Source organism: Corella eumyota, chromosome 7 (assembly GCF_963082875.1).
Source record: "Corella eumyota chromosome 7, kaCorEumy4.1, whole genome shotgun sequence".
Lineage (NCBI taxonomy): Eukaryota > Metazoa > Chordata > Ascidiacea > Phlebobranchia > Corellidae > Corella > Corella eumyota.
The window spans coordinates 11166618-11181102 of NC_137496.1; the positions used below are offsets into that span (position 1 = coordinate 11166618).

The window sequence follows — 14485 nt, forward strand, 5'->3', positions numbered from 1 at the left end:
ATACTTTTATATTATTGGTATAGGTTTATTAATATAAAAGGCATACACATTTATAATATACAAAATTTTAAAGAAAATTGTAATTATAAACATAAGTAAATAGGTTTGATTCAAAAAGCTTTAATTTGGTTAATAATTTTTTTTTTTTAATTTAAAATTATAAAACTACTAAACAATAATTGAATTTTTTTAAGGGTAAAAGCATGTCCAAAGGAGTATAGAAAATAAGTTACACATATATACATGATGATATACAGATGTTACAGCTTTTAACACAGGTAGATTAACAACAAACAACTGTAAGTTTTACTTTTTAACAAATTTTTTTTAAATATTTGAAAATATAATTATTTACATAACAAACAAAAAAAAAACTATATACATAACAAACAAAAGAACAAAATAGTTTAAGGTTGTTGCCAAGCACATTCATCTATATCCTCACAGTATTCCCCATTACCACTAAAACCAACATTACACACACATTCATATCCACCATAAATATTGCGACAACTTGCATCTTCATGGCAATAATTCAATGCACATTCATCCAAATCAGCACAAGTGCTTCCATCTCCAGTGAAGCCAGTCACACAAGAGCAAGTGAAACTTCCTTGTGTATTTGTGCACAAGGCATTTGCTTGGCAAGGCTGGCTAGCACATTCATCTTTGTCGATACAGAGTCCACCAGAATATTTAAACCCTTCAGCACATGCACAGATGTAAGAACCATTTGTGTTAACACAAGTTTCATGAGTAGAGCACTGAGTATTATATTCTTGGCATTCATTGATATCTTGACAATTCAGTCCATCTCCAGTAAACCCAGCTAAACAGTCACAAGTATAACTTCCTGCAGTGTTAATGCAAGTTGCATTTATAGGACAAGTGTTCCACAAAATACATTCATTTACATCTTGACACATACTTACATTCCCAGAATACCCACTTCCACATTCACACAAGTAACTACCAGCTGAGTTGACACAAGTTGCGTTTATATGACAGGGGTTTAAAGAACATTCATTGATATCTTCGCATTGTCGCCCATTTCCAGTGAAACCTATTCTGCAAGAACAGTTATAACTACCAGGTGTGTTAACGCAATCAGAATACTGGTTGCAGTAATTCTGTAGAACACATTCATTTACATCTTCACATTCAAAAAGATCACCAGAATAACCACTGTTACATGTACATGTGTAACTGCCCTGTGTATTTCTACAAGTAGAATTTGGATGGCAATAATTAAGAGAACATTCATCTATATCTTGACAACTATAATGATTGTGCAAAACAAAACCAGGACCACAGGATGATGAACAGTTTCCTCCAGTGTAGCAAATAGCAGTTCCCCACATACAATAATAGTCATCGTCCTGGCAGTTATCAGATATCACACAAAACTCGGAGTTTTCTGGTTCAAATCCATATTGGCAAGCACAAAAAAAACTTCCTATTGTGTTCACACACCAGCCAAAACTACCACAGTCATATGAATTATCTCCAGAACATTCATTGATGTCTACACAACTTAAACCATCTCCAGTGAAACCTGAATCACAAAAGCAAATATAACTTCCTACAGTGTTGTGACATGTAGCATGTTCGTGATGACATAAGTTTGTTATATTTGAACTACATTCATCAAAGTCATTGCAACTTGGTTCACCAGATTGACATTCACAATAAAAACCTCCATGTATATTAACACAAGTTTCATTTGATTGACAAACTAAACTGGAGTTAAGGCATTCATTGATATCTTCACATTGTTGTCCATTTCCAGTAAATCCATCTTTGCAAGAACAGTTATAACTGCCAGGTGTGTTGATGCAATCGGCAAAGTAGTTACAATTATTGAGCAAAACGCATTCATTCACATCCTCACATTCAAGTAAGTTACCAGAATAACCACTGTTACATGTACATGTGTAGCTACCATAATTATTACTACAAGTAGAATTTGGATGGCAGTAGTTAAGAGGACATTCATTTATTTCTGTACATCTACTATAATAAAAGTGTGTAACTTCAAAACCTGGGCCACAATTACATAAACCTGATTTAAAGCAAATTCCGTTTCTACAATCACCATCATAAACTTTTTGGTCATGAGCTGCTGAACATTGGTCTTTTGTCAGACAGTTACCACCTTGTTGGTCAGTAAATCCATACCAACAGGAATAATAAAAACCATTGCTTCTGTAACTTTCAACTAAAACATAAAAAAGTTGGTTTGCATACAATTTAAAAGTTTAAATAAACCTAGTTCTGGTATAGTCACACTTAGCAGTTAAAATGTTTGCCAATATAATATAATACTCAATTGTTACAAAGTACATGCATTAACGTAAAAACAAAATAATTGTTTAATATGATAACACAAACAAATAAATTATTCACTTTTAAGAGTTACGTAATTCTTTTAGAGGAAAGGTGTTATTAACAAGCTTTTTTTTAAATAAATTATTCTTGTATGACCAAATGTAATTTACATAATTTTTTCATGATTATTTCCCTTTGCATTATAATTTAAACTCAAAAATATCCACTCACTTGCATTTGTTAGGTCAAACAATCCAATCCATATGGAAATATATAACAATAACAACTTCAACATTTTTAACAATGTAGCAACTAAATATTTAATTCATTTTCAGACAATAATTATATACGAAATAAGAAGGAATCAACCCACCCAATATTTATAGCTGGTTCCCACATAAAACTCTTTTGCACTCTGGATAACAGGAAATTGCATCTGTGAGTAATAACTTTACTTTATATTTCTATATACATTTGTCTGTTTATCATTAATTTAAACTCAACTAACATAACCCTTCAACAAATTGTCATTTATTTTTTATTTAGTAATTATAGCCCATGGGTAATTATAGTTGACAAATTTTTAAACTGATAATTAATAAAGTAGTTTGTACAAAGTAAACTTGTTCAGCAATTACAACTTGTTTTTCACAGAGCTCTAACTTCTTTATTCTATTTTTGGTATGTCCAAATTCACCTTGAAAAAGAATGTAGTAGTTATTTTATGGTCTAAAATTATTGACATAAAAATAAATTTAGTTGGATTTAAGTGATTTAATATGTTTGGTGTTTATTGAGTTGAGCCGCTTACAACATCGACTAACAAAATAAAACAATATACTTTGGTGTAATTGTTTTTAACCTTACAGAAGTAACTACAGTTGTCACTTTAGAAGGTTAGTTATTAGGATTAAACCCTGGACCTGAAGTGTTTTAACAATGTACAGTTGGGTCTTTTACTTATTGGCAATAAAATTACGTTTAGGTACATTGTGTGATTGATATTAGAAATGATTTATGTTTATAAAATGCTTTTTTTATTAAAAATGAACTTAATAGAGTAATTCAGAAAAGCTTTTAGCCAATTTTGTGATATATTATACAAATTTTTAACATGTATATTTAAAAGTGAGCTTTAATGATAAAGTTGGAAATGATTTAAAGTATTTAACAATAATTTTGTTAAAAAGTATGCTTTACAATACAGAGTGGTTCATCAGACCGATTAAAATCATATTTTCCTAAAAATTTCAAACCGTTAGTTGGCGCTAAAGAACGAGATGTAATATTTAGTCACGTGATCAAGCGCACATGGAAAACATTATCAGAGTTGTTTCTACGTTAAGTCTTATTAACAAAATTTATCAGTATAAGTGTCTTCTGTTTTTTAGTTCATTGAATGCAGGTTAACCTTTCTACTGTGGCCAAAAGTTGAAATAATAATCTAATGAATAATATTTCTATAAATGTACGATTAGTCAAACTAACAAACAGACAATGTCCAATTAAAATCACAGTCTGACATTTACAACAGACAGACAGGTCAGAATGCAACAACCTTAATGCCTGGTGTTGTATTTAAGAACAAATATATCGTTTACGTAAAATATGTTTTTAAAATTAACTTGATTTTGTGTTTTACATTAACAGACAATAAAATTGTTTAACATGAATGCTTACCCTGATGCTGGAAAAGAACTTTTATTATTCACTGGAAACTCTCATCCAGAATTAGCAAGACTTGTTGCTAGGTAACAATGTTCATGATTCTCGTTTATAAATTTAATTTTTCATTGTTTTGCATATTATATATTAGTGTATATTTTGCATTTTTGTACTAAAGTATTTATTTTTTAGACCACTTGCTACACTTCATGGGGTCCTTGGTTCAATACCCATTGCTTTTAGCATGTAGCTTTCTTAAGTAAGGCATTTATAAATGGCTTAAACTCTTGCTAAGCCAACACTTAATAGCGAATTATAATTAGCGGAAAACTGCCAAAGTCAACTCAGAATTGAGTCGGAGTAACTAATGTTACTCTATCTTTAGGTTATGAAGTCGACCTTTCCACATCAAGGATAGAAATATATAAAAAAAAACATGACTAACAAAGCTTTTAATTTTGTTACAGTCGGATGTGTATAAAGATAGGAACATGTTCAGTTTACCAGAAACCCAACAAAGAAACCGTCGTTGAAATTGGAGAGTCGGTGAGAGGGAAAGATGTTTTTATTCTACAAACTGGAAACCGGTAAAAAAATTTAACTTTATTGAAAAAAAATGTTTTTTGCAGTTAGTTAATGCTAAGTGGTATTATGTTTTACATGTGTTGTTGTACATATCAATACTTTTTTATAAGTTTTGGGAACATTTATATGAATAACTAAATTTAACTGTAATTAGATGACATAATTTAGTTGGTATTTTTGCCTGCAAAACTCTTGTATTTTGCCAGATTTATTCTCATAAATTACCAAAATATGGCATAAACTAAATTGGATAGTTTTGATGTTTAAATTAGCATAAATTCTGCTAAAATTTTCGCTGGCATAAAAATCTGGCTTAATGAACTTTAATTTTGCTGTTTAGTTAGTATATATAGTTGATATTTAATGATATTTAATATGTTTTTAAAAATTTAAATATTTTTAGTGACATAAATGATTCAGTGATGGAAATGCTGATTATGGCTTATGCCTGCACAACTTCATCTGCAAAGAGAATCATCGGGGTCATTCCATATCTGCCTTATTCTAAGCAATGCAAAATGAGAAAGAGAGGATCTATTGTATCAAAACTAGTTGCATCTATGCTCTGCAAAGCTGGTAACTAAAATTCTTAAATTATATGTATATGTAGGTGTTAGTTGAAATTTTCTTTAATTTTGATCTGGTTTTAAGCATTTCTTAGTATCGCATCATAGTCTTAACTATTTAATGCGACATAAGAATTAATATTTTTCTGTTTATTAATCTGTAAACTTGTAAATAATGATATATTGGTCAGGATTTTAATTGTTGTAAAATGGTCATAACTAACAACTAATATTTGTTGCAATAATTTACCCTTTAAAAGTCCTTTAAATTGAATACTTACATATGAATATCATCCACTAAGCTTTTTTTTTATTCTGGTTGTATGTATTGTCCACAATTATTCATGAAGTGTAAATAACAACTTTACCTCACTGTTTATCTTATACTATATTTTCCCAGGTTTTCATCATATTATAACAATGGATTTGCATCAGAAAGAAATTCAAGGATTCTTCGAAGTTCCAATCGACAACTTAAGAGCTTCTCCTTTTCTTATCCAATACATCCAAGATAAAGTAAATATTTTATTGTTTATTTAATCTGCTGCATATTGGTTTAAGGCGCTATATCAAGTGTCATATTGCCCTTATGTTTAACCCACAGTACATATCATTTAAATTAGTTGCCTGCCCCATGGTCGCAAATAATTGTCAAAATAGGTCACAATTCACCACTGATATTTGCCTGCAATATGTTACTTGAGCACCACAAACTGCAGTTTTTAAATATTTTGTAAGCCAAATAGTTGGACATCTATATACATATATATCATCTACTAAGCTTTTTTATATACAGATTATTACCAACTGTCATCAAAGTTAATTATTACAAAATTCTAGGTTTGCTGGATGGGTTACTTATGCATAAGAAAAATTTGTGTTTAGGTGATAAAAAGTGATAACCTTTGTTTAACATTGTAAATATTCTCAGATACCAGATTATCGCAATGCTGTGATTGTTGCCAAGACTCCCGCATCAGCAAAGAAAGCTCAATCGTACGCCGAGCGTTTGAGACTTGGGATAGCTGTCATTCACGGTGAACCTCAGGATTTTGATTCGGATCGAGAAGATGGGAGACATTCTCCTCCGCCTGTGTCTTTGGTATCCTCTGGTGGAGGCGATGAAGTGAAAAATCCACCACAAAGTTGGGCTTCAGCTGCAGGTAAGTGATCGGTATACTAATTTTTTTGTTTTGTGCAAAATAACCAAAAAAATAATTTTTTTGTTAAATTTAATATTTTGTGAAATTTATTTAACTAAACATTTTGTGTTTGTGATTTAGCTGTTTGTGGATGAGCTGTGATTTTGCTATTTTTTAATGACTGCTTTATCAATTAACCAATTACCATTAAAACCAAACTAATATCGTACAAAATAGCATCTTATTTAGTTCCATTTATTGTTACAAAGTTTTTGTATTGAACTGTTTGTTAAAAATAAAGTTTCCCTTAAGTTTCAGCAGACAAGAGACATCGAACACATTCTCATAGTTTGGCAAAAGGTTCAAAACCCTGCATGTTATCTCATTTAACTTTTCCCTTAATCTATTTTTTATAAATATTGGTGAAATATTTTGTCATTGGCTACCGAATTTGACTCAAAATTTTTTAAACGTGGCTAAAAATAAGTTTCAAAATAAAGACTATTTTAAATTACTTCACCTTAGTATCGTACCTCTATTATTTGCATGTAAAAGTTTAATGGGTTTAATTTTAATTTTTATTGAAACAATTATAATTTTTATGATAAAATGTTAGACTAAAGTTACTTTAAAAAAGTTTTTATTATCTGGCCTTAAATCTGGTGCATGGTAGGAATATAATTAAGTTAAAACGCATGTTTAATCTATTGGGTTAACCTAATTAATTGAAAACTATAAAAAGTAATTTATTCGAAGTAAAAAATTCTTGTTAATTGATTGAAATAACCCTACACATATAACTATATTTAAAATCTTTGTATATAAATGGACTTGTAAGTAAAACTTACTAAAGTAGCTTACGAACAAAACTAAATGTACTTATTACCTTACCTTAGTTAATTTTGTTATATTCACACTGGTTGATGTATTACAGAGGCCAGTAGAGCAATGGGCAGGATTCGAACAGTGTCAACTGGACATTTTGAAACTTTAGAGATCCCAAGTAAGTGGAATTTGATCGTACTTAAAAAAAACTTAGTTTTATCGAAATATCATTTTTATGTAAAATAATTTGTGTTTTAGTGTTAACTGCTAAGGAGAAACCTCCAATTAATGTTGTTGGTGATGTGGGTGGAAAAATTGCAATTATTGTCGTAAGTTTTGTACAGATTTTTGACATTAATATGCTTTAACCTTTTTACCAGAATTTTACACTATATTATCAAATACCACTATAGCTACTTAGCAATCCAGTTCATTTTTTGTCTAACATACCCTTTATTTAGAAATAATATTTGCCTTTTAATTTTGGTTAGAATATTTATCCAGCGATAACAATACTGTTTAAGCTTTTAGAATTTTGTTAATTTTAGGATGATATTATTGATGATGTAGAATCATTTGTAGCTGCAGCTGATATATTAAAGGAAAGAGGGGCATACAAGGTTAGTGATACAAACTATTTATGATAAGTTTTACTTACATTTTTTATTTCAAAATATTTTTAATCTAGTATCTTTAAGTTATGTCGAATTAAATTAGCTCTACAGTTGACATTTTATTGTCGGTTTATCGTTACTACTTAAATAATATTAGCCCTAAATTGTCACACACCACAAACAGCAGTTTTATTTATTTTAAGGGCCTTTAAATTGCACATATATATATCATCTACTAAGCTTCGTTATAAATATAGATTGTACACAGCTTTTTCGGCCCTTTAAAATTGGAATTTGAACTTTTAAACCTAAATTCACATACATGTGTTTTACCTAAGTTTTGTTAACTTATTTAAAGCTAAATAAAAAATCTCTTTTTTAATAAGTTTAATGTTTAGGTTTATGTGATGGCAAGTCATGGTCTCTTGTCTTCTGATGCACCAAGAGTTCTAGAAAGTTCGTGCATTGATGAAGTAAATTTTTACATTTTATATGTGCTGTTGTATATATTTTTACTCTAGTTTAAATATAGCTGTTGCAGCAATTACATAAAGTCAAAAGTCACCTAGTTTTTAGGATACTTTTAAATGCAAATGCTGGTTACATGGTAGTGGTAAGAACCTTCAGCTTTACCAATTAAGGGTTCTGGTTTGGTCCTTACTGCTTTCATGTCATAGAGAAAAAAATAACAACCAGCAGGTTTTGAAAATCAGGCAATATAACAAGATTAAAAAACTACCAAAGCTGACTTAAAACTTAGTCTGGGTTACAAGAGTTATTGTACATCAAAGACAAAATATTAAACATAACATTAAAAGTTTAGTAGACTAATAAAATACTTTATAACTTCTTTGATTTTTATCTATTTCTAAGGTTGTGGTAACCAATTCAATCCCGCACGAACTTCAGAAACTACAATGTCACAAAATAAAGACTGTCGACATTTCTTTTATTCTATCTGAGGCCATTCGAAGAATCCACCATGGCGAAAGCATGAGTTACTTGTTCCGTAACATTTCAATCGATGACTAAACGCTTTATTTATATTAAATGAAACTAGGTGTCATTTTGTCATTTGATCTGTAAAAATACAAGTTCTAAATGCTTTTCCATGCTTAACAATGATTTCTATTCATGTGAGCAGTTTACAAAGTTTACTACAATGTTGGTATATGTAATTGTAAAGATAGCTTTTGTAATTTACAATCTTTGTAGGGCTACAGGAGTTCGATTTATTTTGGGTGTGTTGTATAAAAGTTTGTTGTAAATTTTGACAAATAAAATATCAACTTAGCTTTACTTATTGATATAACATTTAAGGATTTTTAGTATTTAAATATTAAATTAATGCTAAAATTTTTTTTTATTTTTATAATAATTTATTTTAAATTAGTTAAACTTTAGATCAACTAAATAACTGTATTGTTTAAAATTAATTTATTATTTTTTTAATTGGCAACCCTGCAAATCGCTGTTTTATAGTTGTTCTAAAAATGGTCAGTTAGGAAATTGGGCGGAACAGGGTCAAAGTAAGTGGTTTAACCTTTTCACATACTTTTTAGGTAAAACAAACAATTTTGCATGCTATTTATAGGTTGAATAATGTTTTCTTATATTATATAATTGTCATATTGATTTTTTAATTAAAAATAATTCTTATTAATCGTTTAATTATCGTTATTTTTGCCAGTTTATTATTTTTTTTAAATTAGTTTTTTTATTTAGCTGTTTTAAATGGTGAAATAAACTATGCATTTTTATAATATTAATTGCATAGTTGTTTTACTATTCAAAACTTCTATACTCTCTACATTTATTAAGTTGTTAATTTTGTAAGATTTAAAAAATAGACAAATTATTTTAACTACAAATTTGTTATTTATATAAATAGGCAAGCACAAGAATGGTGTCAATTTCTGGGTATTGTAACATACATTTCAAGTAGTGGTAACCAAACTGACCCAATGTGTAGTGTCAACTTTGTAGATATTGATTTTGTGTAGGTACTGTAGGTAAAAGTTCATATATTGGGTCGTACTAAAACCAGATGCATGTAAATTTTAACCTTTCAATACTTTTAGTAATAGTTTTCAATAGAAAACTTGAATAATAATATGTTTTGAAAATGTCTTAATTTGAAAAATTATTGAGACCAGGTGTCTGGTTTTAGTAACATCGGATCATCCTTAAATATATCTTTCTAATATTGTTACCATCATAATATCAAAGTTGTCAATTTAAGTTTAATTAATAGGTAATTTATATTTAAGTTAAAATGATTAATATAGTATCTTTCTAATTAAAAATATTAATATATTTGTTACTTATTCTACATAGTGATTGTCTCTAGTTGTGAACTTTTTAATAAATTGTGTTAAATTAATATTTTGTTTGTAAAAGTATTTTGATGTTGACCCTAGTTGGCAAACTAAATAGTGATTTCTTAATAATCTAACTAAGCAAGTTAATAAAAAGGGAGCAAACTCTAACTTGAAATAAATAAAGTTACTTATGACTTAATATTTATACGTTACACTTAAGCCTAATAAATTTAATTTGTTCTTAGGGTTAACCTATTGGCAAAATAACCTGAAACTTTATGACTTATTAAGTTTATTGCAAGAAAAAAAAATATCGCATTATTATAAACACAGAATAATTGCTACTAAGAACTTTTAAACATTAAATGATTGATAATGTGCTAAACATTAATGTAAAAATCCAAAAGTTTGTTGTGTTTTGTACTGCTATATTCCGGAATAATTATTTCAGGGAAAGGTAATCAACTATTCCTAAATGTTTAAGACCATCAAAAAAGAAGAAATTTCGACTGGGTTCATCTTTCTTAGAGATTGCTTTAATTATTTCTTGTGACAAAACACCACCGACGATAGCTGCCACTGGACTTAAACTCGATACACAAAAGTTCATAAAATCTTCTGCTACAAAGGTGGACTTCATTTCATGCTTTTTTAGCACCGATTCTTTTAACTCTTGCAGTAGGTTGTGGTCATCTGTGTTGTGTAGTGGTAAACGGTTCAGTTTCTTTTGAAATTCATCTATTATTTCAACAACAAAGAATACTTGTGATGAGTTTCTAAGATTTCGTTTGTTTCTTTTCGTCCAATCTTCCTTTAAACCATCACCATAGCTACAAAACTCCATCACTTTTTTCCGTGTAACTGTCTCTTTTTCCTTGTTTTGTTTGTCCTCAGTTGATGACTTCACAGTAACTTCCTCAGCGTATTCATGTTTTCCCAAGTTAATGAAACCGAACCCGAAAAAGCCGAACACATCACCACATAGAAACTTTACACCAACTTCATTACAAATTTGATCGATTTTCACTCTTGTATCGATGCTAGCTTTTGTTAAACACACAACATCAAATTCCTTAAAAAAGTCTTTGTCCTTTTTTTCGACTTTACCAGTGTCAACTTTGACTACGACATTAGGATTTAATTCTTGCGTTCTTTCCACAGATGCTTCAGCAATGTTCTGACCAATATGAGAAGGTGTAATAAGTAATTGTGAGGATAAAACTTCTTCAGTTACCACCTCGTAGTCCATTAATGTTATAGAATGAACTCCGGATAACACAACGTTTTTCACAACCTCAGATCCCAAACCGCCTACCCCAATTACTAATACTTTAGATTGTCGTAATCTTTTTTGAGCGTCTAATCCCCAAAGACGAATTTGTCGGTCATATTGTTCAAACTCCTCAACGCTAATTTCTTCCGACATTTTTAGTTGTTAAGCAACAGTTTAAGTTTAAATCACACACTTAAACTTCTATACCTTAATTTGTTCTAAGACTTAGATACGGGTAAAAATTTTTTGAAAAAAATTTCGCGCAAATCTTTTTGGAAAAAATGTTATTGTTATTTTTTATAACTGTTCGTTTATAAAATTTAAACACAGTTAAACGCATTTATTATTTTAAACATAAAGTAAAACTTAAATTTTAAACATTAAGGATTAAATTGGTTAATATTTTAACAAAATTAAGATTTTTGTAAAAAAAAATTGGCAACTCTGAAAAAACAATCATCGGCGTTTAAAATTATGAATTATTACAAAGGGAGGGCAAAAATTTGAAATCAGCAGTAAATGTGGGTTTATTGGCCATAATAACAGTAATATGCATTTCAAATTTGCAGTGTGCTCAAACACTTTACTTTCAGGACAAATTAATTAAGGTTAAAGCTCTACATTGACAGGAAAAATATAAAAGGTAAAAATATTTAATTTTTAAAATAATAATAAAGCTTAATTTGTTATTTTGGCAGTTTGAGAATCATTAAAACTTGTGTAATAAATTCCTAATAAATCTGGTAAAAATTTAGCTAATTTGTACAATTTTAAAACTGGCTTTTTTTGTGGATAGGTCTCGAAAACAAAATAACAGGAGAGTAAAGCTGCAAAGTGAAGAAGAGAAATGGTTATCATCACATGCCTGCAATTACAAAAGTTAGTATAAATAATTTTAAACTACTCTGACAATATTAATAAACAGTTCAAATTGTAATTTGATTTGATCATAAAATTGATTTCTATTTAACTTTTTGCATTACTACATGAGGTCATTAGTTTTTTACTTATTTAATACTGTTGTAGCGCCTTTGATTTGGGTCATCCTTATCAATAGTCATCCTTATCAATAAATAAATATAAAAAAATTTAAATTAAGTAAATACTTATATCTACCAGATTGCATGAAAATATGGAAACCCAATGAAAAGCCATACAGGACAAAGACAGCAATCTAATACCCAGCTTCCCAAACTAACAATCAGAAAATATTTTGTTTTCTTTCCAATCAAGTAGCAATGGGTATCTAAAAAGTTTAACATAAAAACATGAATAGGTAAGTACTTTATAAAGTAAATGCTTTATGTGGAAATATATTCTGATTAATACATTTTTTTTTAAATAAATGAAAACTAACTTACTTATTGGCAAATAAGCCTTAACATAAACATTTTTGCTAATATTTTGATAGCCTATTTATTATATTTACAATTTTTGTGATGTTTTTTTAGCCATTAAAACACTAATTTTACCCTTTAGATTGGTGAATAGTGTAACATGACGGTATTAGGAAAAGAAAAAGTGAAATGTGATTGAATTCTGGTTTTAAAGTTGACAAATAAGTTGAAACAATTGTCAAAAGAAACATCACAACTTTAAATATTTTTCTGTGAAGGAATAAAACTAAGTATTAATTCATTCTATGCAAAACAATTAAAAAAAAATGATGAATTACCTATTTTGCAGAAATGATGGCAACCCAGTAGCTGGAAACAAAAATGCAATTAAAGAATTTCCAAGCCATATTATTCCAATTTCATCGGTTAATTGTCCGTTTAAACTTAATGTACAGTGAAAGTAGATGGAACCAATACCTACAAATTAAATTAGTTAAATTAAATTTATTATTTTAAAATAATCACCCAATTTTAAATATCAATTTAATTGCTCCAATTTGTTAATATCAGTTTAATTGCACAAACTTTGGTATGTGAATCAGTGTTTTTAACAATTTTCTGTTATTTAAGTACAATTTTATATTTATTAAGTTTTATATTTATTATTATTACCTACTACAGAGATGATAATCCACATAAGAGAAATATATTTACAACATGGAACATTAAGAGAGAATGTTGAAAAAAGTTGTAGCTGGATAATTGGTAGAATTACCATAGGTATGTTGCTCACCTATTTAAAAAAATACAGTAGTTTTTTAAAATTTATTTAGGTTTGTATATGTGTTTGGCATATTTTTCAAGGTTTTCTTAATATAAGCTATGTGCAATGTACGAAATTAATATAAAAGGTATATACTCTTGAAAACAGTAATAGGCACACATTGTACACACATTTCTACATAGTGATTAAGTACAGTAGCTCTGCTATACGTTTGTTAAATCACTAACAAACTTATAACAACTATTGTTGAGAATAAACTTTTAAAAAATTAACATTGCTTTTAATTATGTAGTTTTAGATTGACTTACTGTGTTCCAAAACTCAACAATATAGTTTGAAACAACAAAATTTGGTTCACACCAATCAATCTTAGATGTTTCATAAAGAAATGAGGCAGGTAAATACATTGTTACACTGTTCTATTTTTATAAATTTTAAAGATTTTTTGATTCTTTTCAAGTTATTACGCTATCTAATTTATATTTATTTATTTGTTTGTATATATAGTTTTTATCTATTTTATATTAAAAAAAATAATTTATTTTTCTTAACATTTTATTCTAAAGCTCATTAGGAAAATAATACAATTACTACAAATATTTAAATGAAATTTAGACTCGATAATTAATAGTCAAAATATTGGATTACTTTCCTGAGTATTTCCTAAATGTCTGTAAGGAAACTGAAAATTGTAATTAGATAATTGTTAGTTTCAGGAAATATTTTTGTGAACAGTTTGTATTAATATGTTTGTAATATTAAAAACATGATCGTGCCTTAATATTAATTTAATAAATACAAAAACACGACAGAATATTAATTTATTTTTATGTATTTATTAGTTTATAGGATTATGAATTTATAAACAACTTATCATTAATTTAATTTGACTTTAAAGCCTTATAAGATATTATTCAGCTTCATTTTTTCCACAGAATAGGTTGTTGCAAATGTTTTGTGACATGTTTGAAGGCTTGCATTAATTTTTCTACAAGTTACATTCTTTTTGCATGATTGTCCACCATCTTATTAAATTTCTAACCTA

The 14485-nt window shown here is 28.4% G+C and overlaps 3 protein-coding genes and 1 long non-coding RNA gene across 4 annotated transcripts; 2 read left to right on the plus strand and 2 right to left on the minus strand.

Annotated features, from left to right (window-relative positions):
• Positions 1-25: 25 nt before the first annotated feature.
• Positions 26-2692, minus strand: LOC145760041 (uncharacterized). The gene is made up of 2 exons (XM_082573904.1): positions 2560-2692; positions 26-2218 (listed from the first exon to the last, which is right to left on the minus strand). The coding sequence occupies exons 1-2, from the start codon at positions 2621-2623 to the stop codon at positions 408-410; spliced, it is 1875 nt and encodes a 624-aa protein (XP_082430030.1). The 5' UTR covers positions 2624-2692; the 3' UTR covers positions 26-407.
• Positions 2693-3982: 1290 nt separating this feature from the next.
• On the plus strand, positions 3983-9024 carry LOC145760116 (phosphoribosyl pyrophosphate synthase-associated protein 2-like). Its single transcript, XM_082573986.1, has 10 exons — positions 3983-4079; positions 4461-4580; positions 4982-5154; positions 5545-5660; positions 6076-6307; positions 7221-7289; positions 7370-7440; positions 7660-7731; positions 8124-8198; positions 8599-9024. Exons 1-10 carry the CDS (start codon positions 3997-3999, stop codon positions 8755-8757), a joined length of 1170 nt encoding a protein of 389 aa, XP_082430112.1. The 5' UTR covers positions 3983-3996; the 3' UTR covers positions 8758-9024.
• Positions 9025-10327: 1303 nt separating this feature from the next.
• On the minus strand, positions 10328-11520 carry LOC145759333 (SUMO-activating enzyme subunit 1-like). Its single transcript, XM_082573136.1, has one exon. It carries the CDS (start codon positions 11470-11472, stop codon positions 10489-10491), a length of 984 nt encoding a protein of 327 aa, XP_082429262.1. The 5' UTR covers positions 11473-11520; the 3' UTR covers positions 10328-10488.
• Positions 11521-12113: 593 nt separating this feature from the next.
• Positions 12114-13054, plus strand: LOC145760030 (uncharacterized). Its single transcript, XR_014286568.1, has 3 exons — positions 12114-12198; positions 12439-12595; positions 12799-13054. It is a non-coding gene; the product is annotated as an uncharacterized LOC145760030 (long non-coding RNA).
• Positions 13055-14485: the final 1431 nt, after the last annotated feature.

Coding starts and splice junctions, on each gene's coding strand:
- LOC145760116 (XM_082573986.1), top strand. CDS start 3,997: ATGAATGCTTACCCTGATGCTGGAAAAGAACTTTTATTATTCACTGGA. Junction 4,080..4,460: donor TTAGCAAGACTTGTTGCTAG/GTAACAATGTTC, acceptor ATTTTGTTACAG/TCGGATGTGTATAAAGATAG. Junction 8,199..8,598: donor AAAGTTCGTGCATTGATGAA/GTAAATTTTTAC, acceptor TCTATTTCTAAG/GTTGTGGTAACCAATTCAAT.
- LOC145759333 (XM_082573136.1), bottom strand. CDS start 11,472: ATGTCGGAAGAAATTAGCGTTGAGGAGTTTGAACAATATGACCGACAA.
- LOC145760041 (XM_082573904.1), bottom strand. CDS start 2,623: ATGTTGAAGTTGTTATTGTTATATATTTCCATATGGATTGGATTGTTT. Junction 2,219..2,559: donor GTTTGACCTAACAAATGCAA/GTGAGTGGATAT, acceptor TTTATGTTTTAG/TTGAAAGTTACAGAAGCAAT.